Source organism: Leiobunum rupestre, chromosome 10, assembly GCF_980474605.1.
Source record: "Leiobunum rupestre chromosome 10, qqLeiRupe1.1.hap1, whole genome shotgun sequence".
In the NCBI taxonomy this organism is placed as follows: domain Eukaryota; kingdom Metazoa; phylum Arthropoda; class Arachnida; order Opiliones; family Sclerosomatidae; genus Leiobunum; species Leiobunum rupestre.
The window spans coordinates 43,461,201-43,484,559 of NC_143393.1; the positions used below are offsets into that span (position 1 = coordinate 43,461,201).

The 23,359-nt window shown below is 36.6% G+C and overlaps 1 protein-coding gene across 2 annotated transcripts in view; it reads right to left on the minus strand.

Moving 5' to 3' along the window:
• The window catches only part of LOC149925980 (uncharacterized), an 89,845-nt gene that overhangs the window by 44,000 nt on the left and 22,486 nt on the right, over window positions 1-23,359 (minus strand). Inside the window, exon 1 of one of the 2 annotated variants that reach the window (XM_090160024.1) lies at window positions 2,674-2,742. The exons of the other annotated variant lie outside the window; for it this stretch is intronic. Coding sequence (XP_090016150.1) covers window positions 2,674-2,731 — 58 coding nt within the window. The 5' untranslated portion in view covers window positions 2,732-2,742. Of the gene's footprint in view, window positions 1-2,673; window positions 2,743-23,359 lie in introns of those variants that run through there. 2 annotated transcript variants of the gene reach the window in all.

Consider the following 23,359-nt stretch of genomic DNA (forward strand, 5'->3'; position numbering starts at 1 on the left):
TAAAATAGAAAAATAATTTTTGAATTCGTAAGGAGCTCTTCCCAATGTTTTCCTCCACTTGATTTATTTCAATATTTAACATTTAAACTTAAATATATAAATTGGGTAATACATATACTTAATATTAATAATTTGATGTCGAATTGATCAACTTTCTAAAATAAAGCTATTTGCTCCTTTGACGAAGTGTTCGTTTTATTGTCTTATTTAAAAGAATCCTTTATAAAGGAACATTGTAGGTCTTTCGACGATGCCGCAACCCTATTCATAAATCATGACCAATTATCATAATTAAGTTTTCGACCGTTGAAAAGCGTGGTACGCTCGATAGACAAAAAATGGAGCATTCTTGAATCGTAGCCAACTGATACGTTTATTCGCGCTAAGCGACTACTAAAAATTCACCTTTGCAATTACATTTGGTTATTATTTGTAAATTTTTTTCGGCCACACATGTACAGGGAAAAAATCGACAATGAAATTTTACGTCATTTACATCTTGGGTGGCTTACACCTCAATCTATACGTAACGTTCAGGGAAAATAACAGATTGCACAGATTGCGGTTTGGCCAAGAAATTATATCCCTGGTTTGGGGGGACTCGGAACGTTTTGAAATTGAGCGGAACCACGGTGGGACTGCGGATGTATCATTGGGGTCCGGGGTGCACCATTTGGTCCCCTTGACATCTTAATGGCCGGGTTTCGACCCTGTTTTTGTTTCAACCGCGGTTTTCACAGTTATCCGCAATCGGGAGCGTATAAAATATACCTTGGGGAGAAGTAAGCAGTTACATACATTTTTTACCTTCGCAAGTTTCGTGTGTTTTTCAATAGAGTGTTGTCGTCTGAAACCCTGCGACGTCACCATTGTAATTTGCCTATTGATAAAAAACGGTAACTGTCATGGCGGCCACTATTAACACTACAGCTGTGACGTTACAAGTTTTCAAAATCGTATCAGACGACAACACTCTATATGCTACTTGATGAGAGCAAATATTTAAGAATCCTAATATGAGAAAAACAGGATTTTGTTTTAAATCTTTAGTTATGACAATAGTAAATTAAAATAAGTTCAAAATACTATATTGTTTATATAAGCTCGATATATTTTTACATTGAAAAAATTTAGTTCTTATTGTTTAAATTAAAATATAAATATCTAAATTAGGTAATATATACATATTATCATTTATTTGGTCAATTTTTATATAGTCTTTTAACTTTCTTAAATAAAGCTATTTTCAATTATGACGGAGTTTACGTTTTAAGAATCCTCTAGAATTATTATAGTTCAGTTTTAAGTTATTTGAATCATATCATAAGCTCGAAATATTTTCAGCTGTTATCATCACAATTTCGCGGGAAATTCGGGCCGGGCATTAGCAAGTAATTTTTGTACAATAACGATTGTCCAATCTAGCCAGGCACCTAGTATAGCTAGTTCCCAAATTACACGTTGTAACTCGGTACCTTCATACCAATAAACAATTTGCGGCAAACTGAAATAATAGCTATCGGCATCTCGGCTGTCCCGTTATTATATACCGCTAGAGGGTGTCGAAGAGAGAGAGAGAGAGAGCTGGGGTCCCCCTTAATTCCTTAATTACGGCATTATTGTTCTTCGGCGTACAGTGGGTAATTAGGGGCGACCGGTTTTCGGCTTCGTGTGCGAGATGTGTCCGCGACTCATCGACCACCGACACTCGTAATTAAAATATTATTTGTCGCACACTTTGGATCTCCGTTATTATTATTTTGGGCCTCTGCTTTTTCCTCACGTATTAGTATTTATTTATACGGATAAATTGTTTTCAGCCGGCTGGCTGATTTGTTACGCCCGACTTTTTAGACGGCTCGAGTTTCTAATTATTGTCTAAGAATGTTGGTAAGGACTAATTTTGGGGGGTGTCTTTTTGGGGGTGTCTTTGGCGTGTGGTGATCCACACCTGGTTGCCGAGTTAACGGGATTTTCATTAGCCGCGTTGAGACACCCTAAATTAGATCTGTTCTTCCGCGTTTTAATAATACACCGGATATTGTTGTTTCCGGAAATACGCGTTGTAAAAATTAGTTTTTGCGTACGGGATTATCAACCTCAAAGTGAGTTAAGAAAACTGTTTTTGAGATTTCATAGTTCCAATTTTGCCGTTGATTTCTGTTTTTTTTTTTTTTTTTTTGGCTGATTTCGAGATTTTAGGATTTTCCGAATTTTTAAAATCATTGGGGTGGTTTCTTATTATCACAAAAAAGGCAACTTAAAAATCGTTATATTGTTAATCGAGATACTGTTATTTTAGAAGCTTTTACGATAGGTTCAAAATGCCACCGTTCAATCTGACTATACAACTCCCGAAATCTTGGAATCAACTTGAAAATCAAGAAATCTGGGCGAAAATTAGTTCCAAAATTTCGAAATCAGCGTAAAAATCTAGAAAATCGTGCTCTGCAATTTCAAAATTAGTTTCCAAATTCTGAAATAGCTTTGAGAGTCAAAGTCCCGTACGTAAAATTGACAAATGTCGGGTCCCTTTTGGGGTAAATTAGCGCGATAGAACCCGCCAAGGCTTATTTTTCAAGATTAAAAGAAAGAAGTGAAAATGGAAACAATTCCAAGAAAACGAGAGTAAAGGGTGTCGTATCTCAAATGGGGGTTTACGAGCGGACTTACCTTGAAAGGGATACCCCGCGAAAAGCGGTCGGATGTTGATCGCCCCGGGCACAGCCATTGAAACGGACGAAGACGATGATCAGGTTCACACCAGACCCGCCGATGGACGACGCATCCGCGGATACGAAACACCTCTATTTCCGAGTCGTAGTTAATTCAACTTAATCCACATACATCGAGACCGAACTTCCACCAATATAGTTATTTATATCGATGATGATATAATTATTGATGATGATTTAAAAATTAAAGGTACAACCGCGTCAAAGGGGTCGAAGTAATTGTCCAAAGGGTCTAAGTAATTGTCAATTTGGTCTACCAGTCTTGTCGAGCTCGTAGCGAGACGGGACGGTAAAGTTAGTAATACGCGGACCAAGTCCGATAACTGTCCGAATCTTTGTGGATAGGAGTGAGATGGAAAAGAAAAACTTGAAAAGTAGGGGGGTTGTCAGGGGGGTTGCGAATCAACCAGGCAAGGACTTTCCAAGGAGGGGGCTGACACTCGTTGCTAAAGGGTGCGTAAACGAACCGTCACCCGACATCGCGGCTAGTTGGCTGGCTACCCTCGTCTTAGATTCGGACCGAGTGCCAGCTTATAAGAGTCGACCTAACGTTACTGGGATGCGAGGCGAAAATGATATTGAGGGGTCGAGTTCGCACCTCCCCCCGATTTCCCCTGACGTTTGATACGGAACGTGACTTTGGCTGAATTCTCTTCTTCCTGGCTTTGGAAAAAGGAGGTGGAACCAACGATCGGAATAAATCTCAATGTTTATTAAACGAAATAAGCCATGCCCTCTCTTTTCAAGCCGATATGGATTTGGGGAACTTGGGAGCGTGCCTTGGCGTTTGTTTTTTTGTTTTTGGGAAGTAGGATGGGGGAATGGATGTGTGGGAGGATGGACGTGTTCCATTGGCTCTCTCTCGTTTGTTGCGATTTTTTATGTCGCGTCTTTTTGTCACTCCCCGCACCGCCTCCAATCCCATTCGCCGCACTCGCTTTTCTCCTCGATGTTTATTTTTATTTATTTTTGTTTTACTCCCCCCGCCCCCGCCCCACCCTTGACTCGATTATTATTCACTTATGTTTAATTATATTCTTTTTGAAACACTCTTTGGAGGCATTTTGGCCGTTCGACTGGTGGGTGTCTGTATAACGAAGACAATCACGGCTAAATCCATATTGATAATTACATTTTTTCCACTGATTTAGAATTAAATTTATTGGAATTTAGAATACATTTTTCGGAATTTAGAATAAATGTTTTCGGGATTACGAAATAAAGTAATCGGAATTTAGAATTAAATTTTCCGGAATCTATAATTAAATTTTCCGGAATCTATAATTAAATTTATCGCAATTGAATAATTAATTTGTACGAATTTAGAATTAAATTTAATATTAAATTAATCGGAATTTAATATTAAATTTGTACGAATTTAGAATTAAATTTGTACGAATTTAGAATTAAATTTGTACGAATTTAGAATTAAATTTGTACGAATTTAGAATTAAATTTGTACGAATTTAGAATTAAATTTGTACGAATTTTGAATTAAATTTGTACGAATTTTGAATTAAATTTGTACGAATTTTGAATTAAATTTGTACGAATTTTGAATTAAATTTGTACGAATTTAGAATTAAATTTAATATTAAATTTGTACGAATTTAGAATTAAATTTAATATTAAATTTGTACGAATTTAAAATTAAATTTAATATTAAATTTGTACGAATTTAGAATTAAATTTAATATTAAATTTGTACGAATTTAGAATTAAATTTAATATTAAATTTGTACGAATTTAGAATTAAATTTAATATTAAATTTGTACGAATTTAGAATTAAATTTAATATTAAATTTGTACGAATTTAGAATTAAATTTAATATTAAATTTGTACGAATTTAGAATTAAATTTAATATTAAATTTGTACGAATTTAGAATTAAATTTGTACGAATTTAGAATTAAATTTAATATTAAATTAATCGCAATTGAATATTAAATTTGTACGAATTTAGAATTAAATTTAATATTAAATTTATCGGAATTTAGAATTAAATTGAATATTAAATTTATCGGAATTTAGAATTAAATTGAATATTAAATTTATCGGAATTTAGAATTAAATTGAATATTAAATTTATCGGAATTTAATATTAAATTTATCGCAATTGAATATTAAATTTATCGGAATTTAATATTAAATTTATCGCAATTGAATATTAAATTTATCGGAATTTAATATTATTGTGAACTTCAATACATTTCCAAACCAGTTAACGTAACAGTTTCAATTTCAATAACGATTTTGGCTCTGGCCAGTCGCCAGTGGCGTAAATTAGGATCCCGTAGGGCCTGCGGCAACGGCGGGCCTCTGAAAAAAAAGGGGCCCTCAAAAGATTCCGTAAGAGTGATCCTCATGAATACGAGGTTATCTTCGCAGTTGGGCCGTACGCCACTGGGTTTGGCCTAGGTAGTCCTCCTTGTTTCCTTCAACGGATCAACTCCTACATTCTCAGTAAACTAAATGGGTTCTTGGTCCTTTATTGATACGTTCATCTATCGAAGGTGTAATCCTATAAATGATCACGATCTATTGATAGGACCATGATTTCAGTAAGCCACCATACCGCCAAAATATCACACTCTCCATTGTAGGGGCTATGTATTTGGTCGTAAATACTGGGACCACCAGTAAACTTCCGTTGTTTATGCCTAAACGAACCAGCGTTATCGCTCGTGCACAACACGCTGTATCGAGAGAAAGCTGATTTACAATATAATAAATATTCGCCGTCGTTGAACCTGGCGCCTTCTGCCGTCGAAAGAAACATCAAAGGGAGACCGCGTGCCGTTCATTTTCTTAAGACATAATGCCCGCTGCCCTTTCGCCAGCCTTTGTCCGGATATGCGGCCGCGCGAACTCCGAAATCTCCCGCCCCGCGAGCCTACAACGGTGGGGTCTTCCTAATGTATTCGATTTGTAGGGATCATGACCGATTTTGGGGCCAGTTGTTCCCCTTCAATATAGGTAGTCGCGGACTAAAGATATCCTTTTCCTGGTTCACTACAAGCGGAAATATTTTTCAATATTTCCACACACAGTTTTGTTCCGAGAGGTACATTTTTACTTTTTTAATTCGTTTTAAAATTTTTTGTACGAAAATACGTTTTGGATTTGTTTAATCGTATTTAGTACATTTGGCCAAAATTTATGATACGAAAATATGTTTTGATATTTTTTGGTATGTATTTAGTACGTTTGAACTTTTTGGAGTTCGTTGAAAGTTTTATAAATAGTATGTGGTCTAATTTCACCACCAAAGCAGCTGACTCTTTCCGAAATCCTCTTGTACGGCCCTCTATTGAAAGCCACATTGACGCTGTTTTCAAGGGCATTGTAATTGTTGACCGTAGTTACCAGTGGCGTAAATAGCGCCCCCACAGACCCCGAGAATTAGGGGGCCCCCAAACGTTTCTGATTAAAATCGGTGCTATTTAAAAGGGCTCCGAGTAGTTTTTCGCGGGGGGGGGGGGGAGTTCTTAGTTACGCCACTGGTAGTTACAATCGTTTGACATTTAAAAAACGAAGAAAAATTGTTTCATAGATGGCGCACTAACGACGTAAGCGGAAAATCGAAAAATATGTAAATCGCTCCGAACAACACTGCCACGTATCCTATGTTCAACTAGAACAAATTTTGAATATTTCCAATTCATATATTTTATTATTTAAAGAATTCAATTTTATTGCATTTGTACGGGTTTCTTAGTCCTAATTAGGAACGCCTGTCACTAGCATTACCGACGAAAGTAGTCAGGAAATAAACCTCCGCGGACGCCGTGTCAAATTAATTCTACTCGTTTATTTTAAACAACGCGTAATAATTTGTCTTAAGTGTATTCTATTTTCTTTAGTATAAAGCATTATTTAAAAGATTTTTTTTCTAAGCGCGTGTTGTTGAAATTCGAGGGTGTCCAAGCATAGCCTCGTCACTAAATGGCGCGTCGAATTGTCCATTACAAAATGGATCTCTTAAACCAGAAAAGGTTCCATTGTATTTTTCCATTTAATTGCCATTTTAATAAATCCAATTTATTGTTTAAAAAAAGTGATTTTTTGTTACGTATTTTTAAAATTTTGTAGCCAGTATTTTCGCTAATGACTTGAATTAGACTTCATTTAAAGTATTTTATTGAATATAACATTTAAATTAAAAATAATTTTAAGGGAACTTGAACAAAATAAAATATTTTCGAATCTGTTCTCCCTAAAATCTAAAAATAGAATCACCAGATCCACAGATATTATTTCAGCTCCCTTTTGTAGATCAGAAAAGAAAATTACGTCCCTTTTTTACACAGGCATAAAGAACTTTAATTTGCTACGTGAGAGCGTAAATAGCTTATATAACAATCTTCCATATTTTAAAAAGTGTGTTAAAGATTTAATTTTACAGAAAATGATTTGATCGTGGGTTTATTATTTTTAGTTTTTTGTGAATTTTTTTTGTATTACGCGGGTATTTAAATTTTGTTCTACTATTGGACAGTATTTTAGTTACTAGCTTGTCTAAAATTTTGTTAATTTAATAGCCCGGGCTTACAAGTCACACTGTGACTTAGACCGTTGTGTGTATAATGTTTTTGTTTTCTTTTTAAAAGGTTTACTAAATAAAATTGAAATTGAAATTGAAATTGAAAAAGCATATTGTTTATGGACAGAAAAGTAAAAATACTTTTAGTAATTAGTATAAATTTGTTAAGATAACAATTGATTTTTCCAACTTTAAATGATGATTTTGGATGGAAACTTGATCGGGTAAAAACTACAAATTGACTAATAAAAATATTAGCGGCTAAATAGATAATATACTTGAAACTTTATCGGCCAATATCGGATGTACCATAAGTAACATAATAACAATAAGTATGACAATTAACGAGATTTACAACCAAACTGATTTTCATAGTTATTGCGTAATCAAGATGTTTTATCCGCACAGAGCCCTCTAGTGTCTAAAATACGCGAGATTTCCGCTAAGCCGAAATATCTGATTTCCGATAGATAGGCGGAATATTAGGCTAAAATGATAAAATTTAAAAAAGTTTTCTCGGCGCCACGAGCTCATGTTTTTTATCACGCGTGACTCGCACGCGAACTTCTAAACAAAGCCAAAGCCACTCGCGGCTCCAGAACGTGCTCTCCGATATTAGGCTTAAATTTTTATCAAAATTAGTCATCCAAATCAGTAAGTCGCGAGTCCAAGTCACAGCTTGAAGAGAGTATCAGTGCCGGAAAAAGGTTCGGTTAGAAAATTAGCATTAAAGCAATAGGAAGTGTCATACTTATTAGTATTATGTTACTTATGGCTGTACCCATATCGGTGCAACCCTCACCAGGTGACTGCCACCCCATCCCAACTTCTGAAACGTTTCACTACAATATGGGCAAATTTCTAGAGAATACTGGTTGCTTAACTTTCATTTTCTAGAAATTCCGGCAAAACCAGAGGAGCAATTGTTTAAATTGATCTGAAAGAAACGCCAATATATTAAACGACGACCTAAAAGGTTCTTCGAGTCTTCGATGATAGCCCTAGTGGTTAATATTTGGCGGTCACTTCTTAAGACGCCTATGCGCGCGTGATGCGTGAGTTTTCTTTCCATTATCAGGCGGCCATTGTGTGGCTTTGGGAATTTCTCTCCGTCGACCGCAGTCACTTTTTTCTTTACGGACATTTTTCACGCTTGGACACAATGAGGTGGCCGACGAAACCACCGTTTTTTCATCGCCACCATCCTTGTTACGGGCCACAATTTTTTTATACAGCGGGCGGTACTTTCCTATGATCTTTCTGGAAATCTCCAAAGAAAAATATTTTTCAAACTCTTCCGACTTTTGGTACGCAGTAAGAATTTTGGAGATGTAGCTAAGACCAATTTGATGTAAAGTGTGCTTTTTGAGGATGGTGAGGTTACTTGGAAATCTAGTAATGAACCTGAGTACTTCGAATTTGACTTATTTACAGCGTTGCTGAAATATACAAATGATAACGATCTCCGCCAAGAAAGTACATACTGAAAATTTCTATGTCCGTTTCGTTGTATTATTTTTATGCATTTTTTTATATTTTCAACACATTTTATTTTTAATTATTATAGTAACAAAATATGTAATTTTCAACAAATATGAGAACCGGTAGGAATAAGTTAACCATCGTTGAAAATTTTTAAACTAAATGAGAGTTGAAAAGTTTCTATGTGAATTTCAACACAAATTTTTAACCTAATTTTGGTTTAATAAAGCAACCCATAAAAAATTACCCAACTTTTTAAAATTAACTAATGTTGGGTTGTTATTAACCCAAATTTCGTTTGCAGTGAGACAACCCAATTCTTTTAACTCCTCATTTTTAAGAGTGTAGCATTATGTAGGCTAGTTTCGATAATAAAGTAAAAGTTAATTTTAAAGATCAAACCACAAAAAATTACCTTTATCAACGTCTAGATTTAATTTTAACAAAGCCGATTAATAATCTTTTTGGGATAAACATGAGTACAAAACGATAGTGACTTCGAAAATTATTGACAACATGGTATGTCCTATCAGAATTATGGAAAGTATGGTACGGTCTGTTAAAATTATTGCAAAAAGGCGTACCATATGTCACGTTTCAAATTCCTAGCTAAAATTATTGAATTGTACCATAATTATGCAACGTCTAGATGGTGAGGTTACTAGCAACGACGAAATGCAGGGCATAGGTTAACGCCAAGAGTGGGGCTCGAGCACACCTCACTGAATTCGTATATGAGCTTACGGTTGGTCTCGTGCTCACCTTGGTCTCTCCAATTATTGGTCGGGTCTGGAGCTCGAACTCGCAATCTAAATTTCCCCGCCGATGTGAGGTCTCAAGCTCATTAGATTTAAAACCTACAAACCGTCTCGGGCTCGGACTCACTGTGGTTATAAATATACGGGCAGTCTCGGGCTCGCGCTCACTATATTTACAAATCGACGGGTGGTCTCGGGCTTGGGCTCACTATATTTACAAATCGACGGGTGGTCTCGGGCTCGGGCTCACTATATTTACAAATCGACGGGTGGTCTCGGGCTCGGGCTCACTATATTTACAAATCTACGGGTGGTCTCGGGCTCAGGCTCACTATAGCTACATACAAATAAAATGGTGGCCTCGAGCTCGGTCTCACTATGTTTTAAAACTACTAAAGGCTCAAGCTCGAGCTCGATGTTTCGTCGCACAATTTATTTTATGAAATAGCGCAACTATTGTTTTCGAGCTAGCTTCCAACGCTTTTTTTTGGAACGTGGGCTTAACAATATCGCGAATTGAAAGGAGATCGAACTCATCCTCAGGTACGAAAACAGTATTCAAATCGGGCTCGGGCTTGGTCTCAATCGTAATCGTGAGTTGAGCTCGGGCTCACCTCAGATATGAAAACTACCAAAATCAGTCTCGAGCTCGGGCTCAAGTATTATTTCGAGCTCAAAATTGAGCTCTTAGTATGTTAATTTTTAATACGGGCTCGGGCTTGGTCTCAATCGTAATCGTGAGTTGAGCTCGGGCTCACCTTCGGAAATGAAAACTACCGTAATCAGTCTCGAGCTCGGGCTCAAGTATTATGTTGAGCTCAAGATTGATCTCTTAGTATGTTAATTTTTAATACGGGCTCGGGCTTGGTCTCAATCGTAATCGTGAGTTGAGCTCGGGCTCACCTTCGGAAATGAAAACTACCGTAATCAGTCTCGAGCTCGGGCTCAAGTATTATGTTGAGCTCAAGATTGATCTCTTAGTATGTTAATTTTTAATACGGGCTCGGGCTTGGTCTCAATCGTAATCGTGAGTTGAGCTCGGGCTCCCCTCGGATATGAAAACTACCAAAATCAGTCTCGAGTTTGGGCTCAAGTATTATGTTGAGCTCAAGATTGATCTCTTAGTATGTTAATTTTTAATACGGGCTTGGGCTTGGTCTCAATCGTAATCGTGAGTTGAGCTCGGGCTCCCCTCGGATATGAAAACTACCAAAATCAGTCTCGAGCTCGGGCTCAAGTATTATGTTGAGCTCAAGATTGATCTCTTAGTATGTTAATTTTTAATACGGGCTCGGGCTTGGTCTCAATCGTAATCGTGAGTTGAGCTTGGGCTCACTTCGGATATGAAAACTACCAAAATCGATCTCGAGCTCGGGCTCAAGTATTATGTTGAGCTCAAAATTAAGCTCTTAGTACGTTAATTTTGAATACGAGCTGGGGTTCGAGCTCCAAGTAATGTGAATCATGAAATGGGTTCAGGCTTGAGCTCGAAGTAATTTGTATTTAACAGGGGCTCAAGCTCGGGTTCACTAGTTACAATACGCGATCCACAATACCTCAGCTGGGGCTCGGCTTTGACGTGAAAACGTATCGGTCTCGTCTCAGGCCCGAGCCCGTTGACCGATGATGCTGGGTACTTCGAATTTCCGCGAAATCCGGTAAAACAACAACTTGGAATTTGTTTCAGAAAGAGATGGTCATTTCTAGGAACGATGGAGTCATCAGATCCACAAATTGAGCTTGGAATCCTTTCGATACTTTTCCCGCAGTTTTTCTAGCGCTTTTGTTGGACTAAGTTAAGTGTATCTACTGACTTGCTCCGTCAAGTGTTAAAAGCTTTTCTATTATCTCTTTTGTCGTTCGCTTTTCCGAGTAATTTTCTTCTCACGCTGAGACGGACCCCACTGACCGCTGTCCGAAGACCTCCCTTTTGAGAAGCTTTCTTTTTGTTCGCTTTGTTTGTCACCTTTGATCTCTAAATTCTTGACATTTCGCGCTCGTTATTTGCGGATTACCGAAAGAGTACCTTGCGAAATTTACGATTCTCACGGGAAGTTTCTCTTACAAAATACTCATTATTTTGGGACGAAGATTTTTTTCCACACCTGTGCTTCGTGGAATCGTGTCATCATGATATTGATTGATTCATATCGTTCGAAGAATTCGCTATTCAATTTTAAAAGATTCTCGCGATTTATATTATATTTAATTTTGTTTTATTTTTTACTTTGGAATTTAATATAGCGTATGCAGTTAAAAACGATGTTTAAATTGGTCCCGGTTGGTAAAGTGGGATACGCGACGGGACAAAACTAACTTTAGACTTGACTAATCGGAATTTAATATAGCGTATGCAGTTAAAAACGATGTTTAAATTGGTCCCGTTGGTAAAGTGGGATACGCGACGGGACAAAACTAACTTTAGACTTGACTAATCGGAATTTAATATAGCGTATGCAGTTAAAAACGATGTTTAAATTGGTCCCGTTGGTAAAGTGGGATACGCGACGGGACAAAACTAACTTTAGACTTGACTAATCGGAATTTAATATAGCGTATGCAGTTAAAAACGATGTTTAAATTGGTCCCGTTGGTTGACAAAACTAGCTTTAGACTTGACTAATCGGAATTTAATATAGCGTATATAAATTGGTACCGGTTGGTAAAGTGGGATACGCGACGGGACAAAACTAACTTTAGACTTGACTAATCGGAATTTAATATATCATATGCAGTTAAAAACGATGTTTAAATTGGTCCCGTTGGTAAAGTGGGATACGTGACGGGACAAAACTAACTTTAGACTTGACTAATCGGAATTTAATATATCATATGCAGTTAAAAACGATGTTTAAATTGGTCCCGTTGGTTGACAAAACTAGCTTTAGACTTGACTAATCGGAATTTAATATAGCGTATGCAGTTAAAAACGATGTTTAAATTGGTCCCGTTGGTAAAGTGGGATACGCGACGGGACAAAACTAACTTTAGACTTGACTAATCGGAATTTAATATATCATATGCAGTTAAAAACGATGTTTAAATTGGTCCCGTTGGTTGACAAAACTAGCTTTAGACTTGACTAATCGGAATTTAATATAGCGTATGCAGTTAAAAACGATTTTTAAATTGGTCCCGTTGGTAAAGTGGGATACGCGACGGGACAAAACTAACTTTAGACTTGACTAATCGGAATTTAATATATCATATGCAGTTAAAAACGATGTTTAAATTGGTCCCGTTGGTTGACAAAACTAGCTTTAGACTTGACTAATCGGAATTTAATATAGCGTATGCAGTTAAAAACGATTTTTAAATTGGTCCCGGTTGGTAAAGTGGGATACGCGACGGGACAAAACTAACTTTAGACTTTACTAAATATGGTTCTCTTGAAATTAAATTTAAAATACAATAATTTAGAGGTAATATTTTTAATATGAACTAAATATTTTCAAAAGACGAAATCGACGAACATTATTTTATTTAACCAATGATTTTTTATAACTTCCCAGAATTTTCTTCTAAAATCCGCGATAGGTGGTACTACAGTTCTATTATTATTCCAGCATGATTGGCAGAAGGAAATTATTTCCCAAAAATCTTCTATAGATGTCATGAAATGTTTTTAAAATACTTTATAATTTTGAAATACCAAATTCAGGCGGTCATATTCCCTTTAAAGGCCGACTACATAGATCTTCGGTTTACTCTGTTTTTCACTGGAAGTAGGCTTACTGCAATACATGCGTGCCATGCAGTCAGCCTACTTCCAGTGAAAGACAGAGTAAACCGAAGATTTATGTAGTCGGCCTTTAAGAGGAAAGTGAACTGACACAAATTTCATATTTCCGGAACAAGGCTTAAGCGAGATTGGCTCTAGTTACCTTAAAATAAGTCGTAACGCGTGTTAGTTTCTACTCCCTCTTCTCTTCAATATTTATCTCTCCGTACGTGACAAATTTACGTCACGTGACCTCAATGACAAGCTTAAAATATGTCACATTTCGTATCCACTATCTCTCTTATGGCACCAATTTTGCCTACCAATTTACAACGACTACAATGAAGGCTTTTTATACGATAGAAAACACAGGCCCGACAAGAGAGGGTGGGAAGTCGGGGCCCGTGCAGCCTAAGGGCCCGTGAATATTTTCCCGGGGTCCGGGCCGGTCTCGGCGGCCCCCAATATACAAAATAGCCCAATTGTTTCGTAGGATTTATTTTCGAGAAACCTTTTCTCCCTTTTCGAAAGATGAATATGATTTTGAGAAGGGGTCGGACTGGGCGTTTAAGCGTGACTCTGTTCTTTCGTATCAGCGGTATTTGCCCCACCCTCCTTGTCTGTTGCGAGCGATATCAAAGTCTCTCCTCTCCAGTTTAATCCGGTACCCCCCCCCCCCCTTTGCGTAAAACGCTGACAAGTTGAAGCCAGGTCTAAAGTCTGTCCGAGTCACGTCAGAGTTCCCATTGCAGGATGTATGTGAGTTGAAATAAATTGGTGAAGAGAGGAAGCAGAAACTGAGGATGCCGGGGGGTCTTGCGGATTCCTCAATCCCGACCCTCCCCCTTCTCGTTTTTGGGCAAGTGTATATAGCATTGCGTAGAAAATCTTAAACGGGGGGAAGTTAAAGAATGCGTTTTTTTTTCATACAACAAAAGTCATTCATAAATTTGATAGGCTCTTAACATCACGCATTCTCGTTGTTTTTGAGATCGCATTTTTCTGTTGTTCGAAAACATAGTCCGGAGGGGGGGGGGGGACTTGTGTGAATGATATACTCCTATACTTTTTTTATTCGCGATTTACACCGCTAGATGGAGTAAACTATATCTGCCCAAGATGCCAAAAAAATCTACAAATTGATACGAAATTAAAATATTTACTTAAAAGGTATATTGTAGATATCAAAAGGTGAAGAAAACGTTGGAGGTGCAACGCCATTACCGGTTATCAGCGTGAAAGAGAGGTTTCCATTAAAACTTGTAGAGGTTCACGATAATAGTTAGTATAGAGTAGTTTCAGTTCGTAGCTTTGGCTATGGCCGCCATTTTGTGCGGGATTTTTTCTATGGGAAAAAAGCATAGGTGACGTCGTGTTACGTGATACTGAAATCACTGTATAGGGCGCTGTTGGCTCGCGTGGCATAAAGGGCTTACCATCATGGACTAATTAATTAGTCCATGTTACCACCACCCTCCTACGCATTGCAACCCGGCCAAATGTTTGAGGAATTTAAAAGTCGCTAGATGAGTTGGGCCTTAGGTGGTGTCTTGGGTATTAGCCTAACTGATTATTTTATATTCAAAACTTAATTTGATTTCAATTGTTTTCACGGATATGTATATGACTATACGTGTTGTGATCGTCCTGGTAACCACCGTGTAAAAGCTTTGCCTCCGTGGTTGCCTGTAGTGGTTTTCTTTGCGAAATAAATATTATTATTACTTTAATCCAGCTCCGGCTAAAATACGTAACATATATTTCCACCTCCTACACTCAATTGTAATTACACACATAAAGTTAATTAATTATTATTTTATATTTAAAACTAAGATTATTTATTTATTGCTTAGTCCTTGGGAAATATAATAATACTATTATAAATTAGAAAAACCAGAATCAAAATTTAAAATAAAGTACAAAATCAGTTGATCATCGTAAATAAAGGTACTAGCTGTTAATATAATTACCCATTTTCGTTCAATCAAAAAGATGCGCAATGTTGGATCATTTTGCGCGTGAAAATACGCCGCCATGTTAGGATATTAAAGCAGGTAAATTAACCTCAATTAAAAATAAATCAATTTCACTGTTAAAGGCCTAGGTTTGCTTCTGCCTGTCCCCCTTAAATTAACTTGCCTGAAAAGCAAATACCCTGGTGGTAGGCCAACCGCTGAACATGTTGGCCCACCACCAGGGTATTTGCTTTTCAGGCAAGATATTTTAAAGGGGTACAGGCAGAAGCAAACCTTGGCCTTTAAGCCTTGGCAATGAAACTGGCCAAGATTTGAAAATGTTTTGAGCAGGGCACTTGATCAACGCCGTAATAACAAATCCAGTGGCGTAGCCAGGATTTTGTTTCGGGGGGGGGGGGGGGCACACCATTGAAAAAAAGTAATAAAATAAAAACATTTATACGTACAACCATACGTTTCGGGGGGGGCATGTGCCCCCTGTGCCCCCCCTGGCTACGCCACTGAAAGAAGCCCCTCCCATCCTAGAGATGAAGGTCAAAACAGCTAATGCAATTCGAAATTTATGGTTGAAATCTTGAAATGAAAACATTCCTGATAATTGTCGAAAATTTAGTCGGATGAAATTACGAATTACTATCCGAAATCGGTGTACAAACCTGAATCTTTGACTGTACTATATTGATTACGTAATCGATTACTACTAACATAAGTATATAATTTATTTAACATAAGTGTGACACTTCCTATTCTTCCCATGCAAAAGTTTTACTGAGAGCTAATCACAAGACAGCAGATTGCATTACGGGCTTTGTCGCCGTTTTGCCTCCGCTTGCTAACGCGTCACAGGCAAGTATAACCTTTGACAGCGCCCCGCTAGGGGGAGATTTTCTTCTCGTGATGACGCCCTTTTCGTTATTAGTTCTCAGTAAAATATTCCCCAAAGTGACAAACTTATGGAACATTATTATAGACTTATGCTACTACTCGCTGTAATCGGTGTACAGAATTTGAGGATGTGGCTATCCCCTTGAAGACTACTCGCTGTAATCGGTGTACAGAATTTGAGGATGTGGCTATCCCCTTGAAGAAAACAGTAACAATAGAACTTTACTGTAATACATTTGGGGTAATCAATCGATTAATAAAAATAACTTTGTGAATTAAATGTCTAAAATACGGGTAATATCAGGCTATAAAACGCTATTTATAGATCGATCAAAACAAATGACTTAATTGAGCAAAAGTGAGGTGGTAATTACTAGATTAAAACGCTATAAAAACTCCCAGCGCCAAACCATAAAGTTCCCCGTTGACGTCACATTTCACCGACTATATAATATTATAATTTAAATATAAGCGGCAAATTTAATAATATATTAATATAAATGACCCATTTCTGTTTACAGTCTAAATTCTAATTACCGACATTAAGAAGGTAAAAAAAAATTTAAATGATTCGAACGCCTCTGTTGAAAGAACCGAAGGAAAGGGTAGTTTTGGAAAAGTGCCCCGGGGCAGCGATAATGCAGCGGAGAAAGCCCCCAATTAAAAGAGAAAGTTCTGCCATTTTTCAGTGGAGTTCCTCGTACCGGGTTACCCGCTATTAACGCTGCAGTCGAAGGTGATTGGGGATGGACGATGTCGGGTGGATTCCGTTTGAAAAATGGCCCGTAATGGACGCGTTCGACTCGGGGTGTGTGGTCCGCCTCGTGCCGCCGAGCGCCGAGGGGCCATCGCGGTCACCTCCGGAGAAGTTCTCTTTCGTAACGGCCCATTCACGGGGGACTACCTTTGCGCTTGCTTGCTAAACGGTAATTCCACATCTAGCCAATTTTTGCCTTTCAAAATTACAAAAAATACAATTGTTTTCGAAAACACTTGGAGAAATATGGAGTTTTCGAGAAAGCAATGTAATCTTTCTTATATTGTTACATAAGTGTGACACTTCCTATTCTTTACACGCTAAAGTCAAAAGTTTTACTGAGAGCTATTCACAAGACAGACGTAGAAGTTCAGTTCAGTTAATGCTTAAAAACAGGGTACCTCGTCGAATTTACTCTTATGTTCATCCGGGACGCAGCAGCAATATTAAAACAAGAAGGCCTATGTTACTTTATAGAAAGGCCTACACAGTTAGAAAAAAGGGTTTGATTATAAACCCCCAAGGTTCTTAAAAAAAAATTCCACAAATTCAAACCCTCCAAAACCCTTTAACGGAAATTTTCAAACCCACAAGGCTTCAAAATGAGCACTTTTATGATTATAAATTGAACCATTAGAAACCCTTTAAAAACTTCCTAGGGTTTGCAAAAAACCTCGTAAATACAGACAATCGACACAACACGGTTTACATTTAAACTCTTTTCAAACCCTTTAAACACTTCCTATAGGGTTTGTATTTATAGATTGAATTAAAATTAATTAATTTAATTTACGACTTTATAACAAATTTTGGCGATTACAACGGGCGCGTCTCGAACCCAAGCCCTCTAGCACGACAGGCGGGCGTTTTACCACAGAACCGCCGAAAGATGTATGATTGCAACGATGTTTAGAGAAACCATTTTGGGGAAAGTCCGTCTTCCTTTACGTTTTATGAAATTATTATACGGCTTGATATCAAATTTCGGCGAAGATGGTGTGAGATAGATTAAAACGTGCAGGGTTTGAAAAGGGTTTTAAAAAGTGATAAATTATTATTATTTATTATTAAGTTGTGAAAAACATTTTTGGTTGCCATGGCAAAACTAAAGCCTATTCTTGTCCACCCTTTTAGGGATTTTCAAGTTTCATGAAGGTCTACTTACCACCCGAGTTTGAACCAAATCGGAGATAACCACCTCGGGTAGTCTCCTTGTCAGTTGCGGGTTAAGAAAAGCAAAATATCTAACGTACATTTGGCGCAAAGATACTAGCACAATTTTCCAGTAAATCAGCTCGGGAATTTTGAATTTCACCTATTTTCTGTGAATTCCTAAAGGTTCCTACGCGTGTGATATTAATCCATTTTAGAAATATCTATTGCGTAAATTTCAAAGTGATCAATAAATATTTAATGTAGATTAATATTTTTAATTTTCATTATAGCTTATTATTAATATTATGCTCCTAAATAATCGTCAAATCGCTCGTTATTGCACGTCAACATGGTAATCTCGGCAATACCTGTTTTATATTAATCCTGGATTCGCCAAACGGATTTTTTAAGATATGTATCAATTGTAGTACTAAAAATAAATGATTACACCTTTCCGCCAAATGTACTATTTTGCCTTTCTTAACCTGCAACTGAGTATATTCATATTATCAAGTGCGCGTTACAATATTTCTGGTTCTACGGATTTTTAGCTATAATATTTGAAAGTTATAAATACATTTAGTAAAAATCTAACACTATTCAAACTGTAAAATACAGGACCATTTTGTACATGGGACATTTAAATTGTCAAATGTACCCCTATAGCACATGAAGTCGTTTTAGGGTCGGGGTACGGTCGAAAAGTCGCTTTATAGTCGACGACCAAATGCCGACCTAAAAACGTCCGGACGTTTTTCGACACTAAAACCGTAAATCCGTTTTTGGGACTATTTATGGTCGGTATGCCGACCATTATCCGACTTAAAATAGACCTTACATTTAATTATTGGATTTGACATTATTTTTTATGAAACATACCATATGTATTTCGGAAAAGAGGATATTTGAATTATTTTCTGACTATTTGATGATTTTCTGAGATAATTTTTTATTCACTTTTATTTTTTCTTCAAACTTATTTGTATTCGAAAAACGTGGCATCTAATAATTAGATCAGTTTTGTGTCGGAAATAAGCATTAATATAAAGTCGGCCCGACGTCGTTTCGGAGTCGGTTCTAGGGTCTATCAAAAGGGGGTAAAGAGTCAACGTTTTGTAGTCGACTGACCCTTTTACCCTTTGGACATTTCGAACCTAAATCCAAAGGCCAACTTTAGTGTTTAGTACCTTTTGCCGACGTCGGGCCGACTCTAATTTGCTACAGGGGTACTAGATATTTTGCCTTTCTTAACCCGCAACTGACAATTGTGAGTTGAAAGTGATAAATAAATTTAGTAAAAATCTAACACTACTCAAATTGTAAAATACAGGACCATTTTGTACATGAGACATTTAAATTGTTCCAATTAAGGAAAGGATCTCCAACAAAATGAATCATTCTACCGCCCCGACAAAAAAATTCTCCATTTGAAGGTAAAAATTCGGTATAATAATCACGGGTTGCATATATGAAAAATAAATTGCCTGTATTTCCGCCAAAATATAGGACTCGTGAAAAAAAGACCTACGGAAAAACCATAAAATAACGCAGTGGGTAATGATCAACGCAATGGAAATATAATTACAATAAAAAACGGTGTAATTTTTTTGTCAGGTAGATTATTTTTTGTTCATTTGTGTCTTTTAGCAGGCACACACTCTTTAATTCGAGTCGCGCGCTCTCAAGTGGAAAAAAACACTGATTTTTTCAGTTTTAATTGTGGAAAAAAAAACCTTCCTGACGAGACTAATCATTAAAAAAGTTGCGGCGATCTAATGGGTGGCCCCGACACGTGGCATCCATTTTTTAGTTCCGCTAACTTGCTCTGTGGACAATTTCGTCTTCTACTGGGTAGATATAGAGATTTCTTGGTCCAATTCGTAGTAGGCGATGTGTGTTGGAAAGAACCAAGCTTGAATTGTGTAGGAAAGAAATATTTTGTAGACCATGGATTAGTTTTTTTTTTTGACAAACCATTTCGTTAGTCACGCGTGGGCTGGGTAAAAGGTTGGTACACCTTTCAGGTAGAATATTGTTCAAAATCACAAAACAGTTGCTATTAATAAATATCTTGAAATTCTTGATTTAAAATCTTTCGATATCACCTAATTAATAAATATCTCCAAAACCATTTTTACAAAAGCCCAACCAAGCAAAATTATAATTAAATGTCTTGTAATTCACTGCAGATTTATAAAATGTATTTTATTATTACTCGTGTAAAACCTGCACTGATCTCAGATACCAATTTTAAGGACAGTGTATCAACATCACGTAGCCGTGTAGAAATCTCAAAATAACTTAAAGGGACTATAACCTCAGGTATTTGGTGTGGAACACCAACGTTTGCAGCAATGGCCACTTAAAAAATGTTTGGCGCCTCTGTACAGATCAATTTGAAAAATTTAAGTAAAGATTGCTTTGCGGGTTATATTCCCTTTAAACGGCTTTCATTTCAAATTTAATTTAATAATAATAATCATAATAATCAGCTAGGCTAATACCCAAGGCCTCCCCTTAGGCCTAAGTCATCAAGCGACTTTTTAATTCAGGTGGCCAGGTAAAACTTGCGTAGGAGGGTGGTGGAAAGCCCTTCTTGCCACGCGAGCCAAAAGTTCCCTACACTACCTATTTATTACCTTTAACCTCAACAAGTTTTTTGAAACACGCATTCCGTCAAATTGAATTTAGACCAACTTTATCCCAAAACATTAGATTGTATAACGGACTGAGCCTAAAGCCGGTGTTTAGGTTTGGAATCTCAATTAAAGCTATATGACGAAAATGTAGAAAAGCGATATAGAGTTGATCGAGAAATGTCTGGCGCTTCGCGATGCGAGTAATCGAGCAGAGCGCCTTATTATCGACGCCCGACACTCGCCCATTTTCAAGGTTATTTAAACCAAGATAATGCCCTTTTTCTTCGGCCTTTTCACGGTTAGATAATTTCTAACCATCTTGACGCGCCGAATCACTCGCTAATAGTCAGAGATTAAATCGAAATAATGACGTATTAGTGTCCCGCACCAAGCATAATTGCGTAAGGATAAATACACGTATTGTTTTCACGTTTTCTACTGTTAAAATTTGCGCCATTTATTTGTTCGGAGTTCACGGAAAATTCAAACGAAATTGAAACTAATATTCGCGGAGACAGTACCTCCGTGTTTAAATGGTTTAAGTTGTCACCCAAATTTCAGGGTTGATTGCTGCTGCCCAGGCTGATTTTAAAATTAAAACGTAATCGAATCTTTGTTTGTTATTATTTACGGTGGAGAAGAATGCTAAACACGATCAAATTGAATAATTTCCCCTTGTAATTATATAATATTTAAACCCCTGACTTCCCTACCTCCAAAAACTACCATTGTAAAAAATGACCCAAAAAAACCCGCAATAATGTTTCTTCCTTCCACCATTTGTACAACTTCATTGTAAAATAAAAGACGTCATAAAAAAATTGAAATACGTTATTGACAATAATAAAATTTTGCAAAACGAGCTATTCTAAAAATACAACTTTTTTCGAATACTGCTAAATATACTGGTAAATTATGGTAAATATTAATTTATATCATATAATAATATGTGAAATCCAGAAACTCATTAAAAAAACCGAATATATTAACTTTAGAAGATTTTTTACTTTATTTTAATTACCCTGAAAATCTGTTCTAAATTTTTAAGGTTTTAGTTTGAGTTTTAAATACTGTAAATAATTCATGGAAATATCTATTAACCACTTTTCCTATTCTAAACACCAACGTTATTTACCGCATTATTTAGTACCGGTTAAATACTACTTCGGAAGCCTGCCAGTTAGGGTTTAAAATACGAGTTGAAATTTCGATCAATCTTAAAATTGAATTAGAAAAATATTTGAAAAACAACGTGTTATTTATAAAGACTAAAAAATCCCTACAATAATTACGAAACAACTACTCTTGGTTCCGCATTAATTATGAGAAAACTTCTAAAACTTATTACATTACATTTAAAATTAACCTTATTTAATTAGGTTGATATAATAAAATTTAAATTTATTACGTAACATTTCATAAAAAACTTTTACCTGTGAAATGTGAAATATAAGATATATTTCAATGTTAAAAATGGATTGGTACCCGTGAGAAGGAAATATGCTTTTTATCCAGATTGTCACATTTGGCTCGAGCCCCGCTGTCAAAAATGTGGAGAGCCCGGTCCAGTTTCAGGCACCAATTAGTTCCACGATAAGTCGAACTACGCGTGAGATTCGGGCACATTTCAAGTGCTTCCATTTTGCCACGAACGGATGCGATACGTAGGTAGTGCTCACGTGACGTCTCCCTTTACACCATCACGCCCTGCCATTGAGACGTGGACGCCATCTTTATCAAATTTTAAACGTAATAATTTTTAAAATTATATACTATTATTGTTTCTAATTATTACCATAATTTTTAAAACAAAATCCATACTTAAACAATAAACCAATTATAAACAAAAGTAAATAATATACCTCTTACTTTCTTCAAATATGTATCTTTGAAGTTTGCCAGTGATTTTTCAAAATACGCAGTTCTAGATTTAAAAATAAGCAGTGGGAGTTTTTGTTAAACAGCTGCTCGCACTCTCTCGTTTATTGAACGTAGAATTTGTTTTCCCCTATTTCAGCTCATTTTTGAGCAACGAATTTTTCGCTCCCCTATTTTCACTCAGTTTTGAGCAACGAACTTTTGGCTCCCCTATTTTCGCACATTTTTGAGCGACGAATTTTTCGCTCCACTATTTTCGCTCATTTTTGAGCGGACGACAATTTTGCTCCCCTACTTTGTTCATTTTTGAGCAACGAATTTTTCGCTTCTCTAATTTTCGTTCGTTTTTGAGCGGATGAAATTTTTCGCTACTCTTATTTTCTAATTTTTGAGCTGAGAAAGTTTTTGGCTTTTGCTCCCCTATTTTCGCTACTTTATTTTCGCTACTCTATTTAATTTTTCAGCGACGAAATTTTTCGTTACTATATTTTCTCTAATTTTTGAGCGGCAAAATTTTAGCTCCCCTATTTGCTCATTTTTGAGAGGATGAAATTTTTCGCTCCAATATTTTCACTCATTTTTGAGCGCCTAAATTTTCGCTCCTCTCGTGGGGTAATACAATCTGTAATACGGTGTAATCATCCGCGATTTAGTGGGAAATTAGCCGTCATTAAAAAGAGCCTGGAACCTGAGAAGCTACTCGTTTCATTATAATTCTTCTCTCTTAAATCCGAAGACCGCTTCTAAACGTCCCTTCTATAATATAAAAATTCCCCAAAGAAGAAAAAATATATTTTAAACATTTTATTACATAGAAGAGCTGTAATAA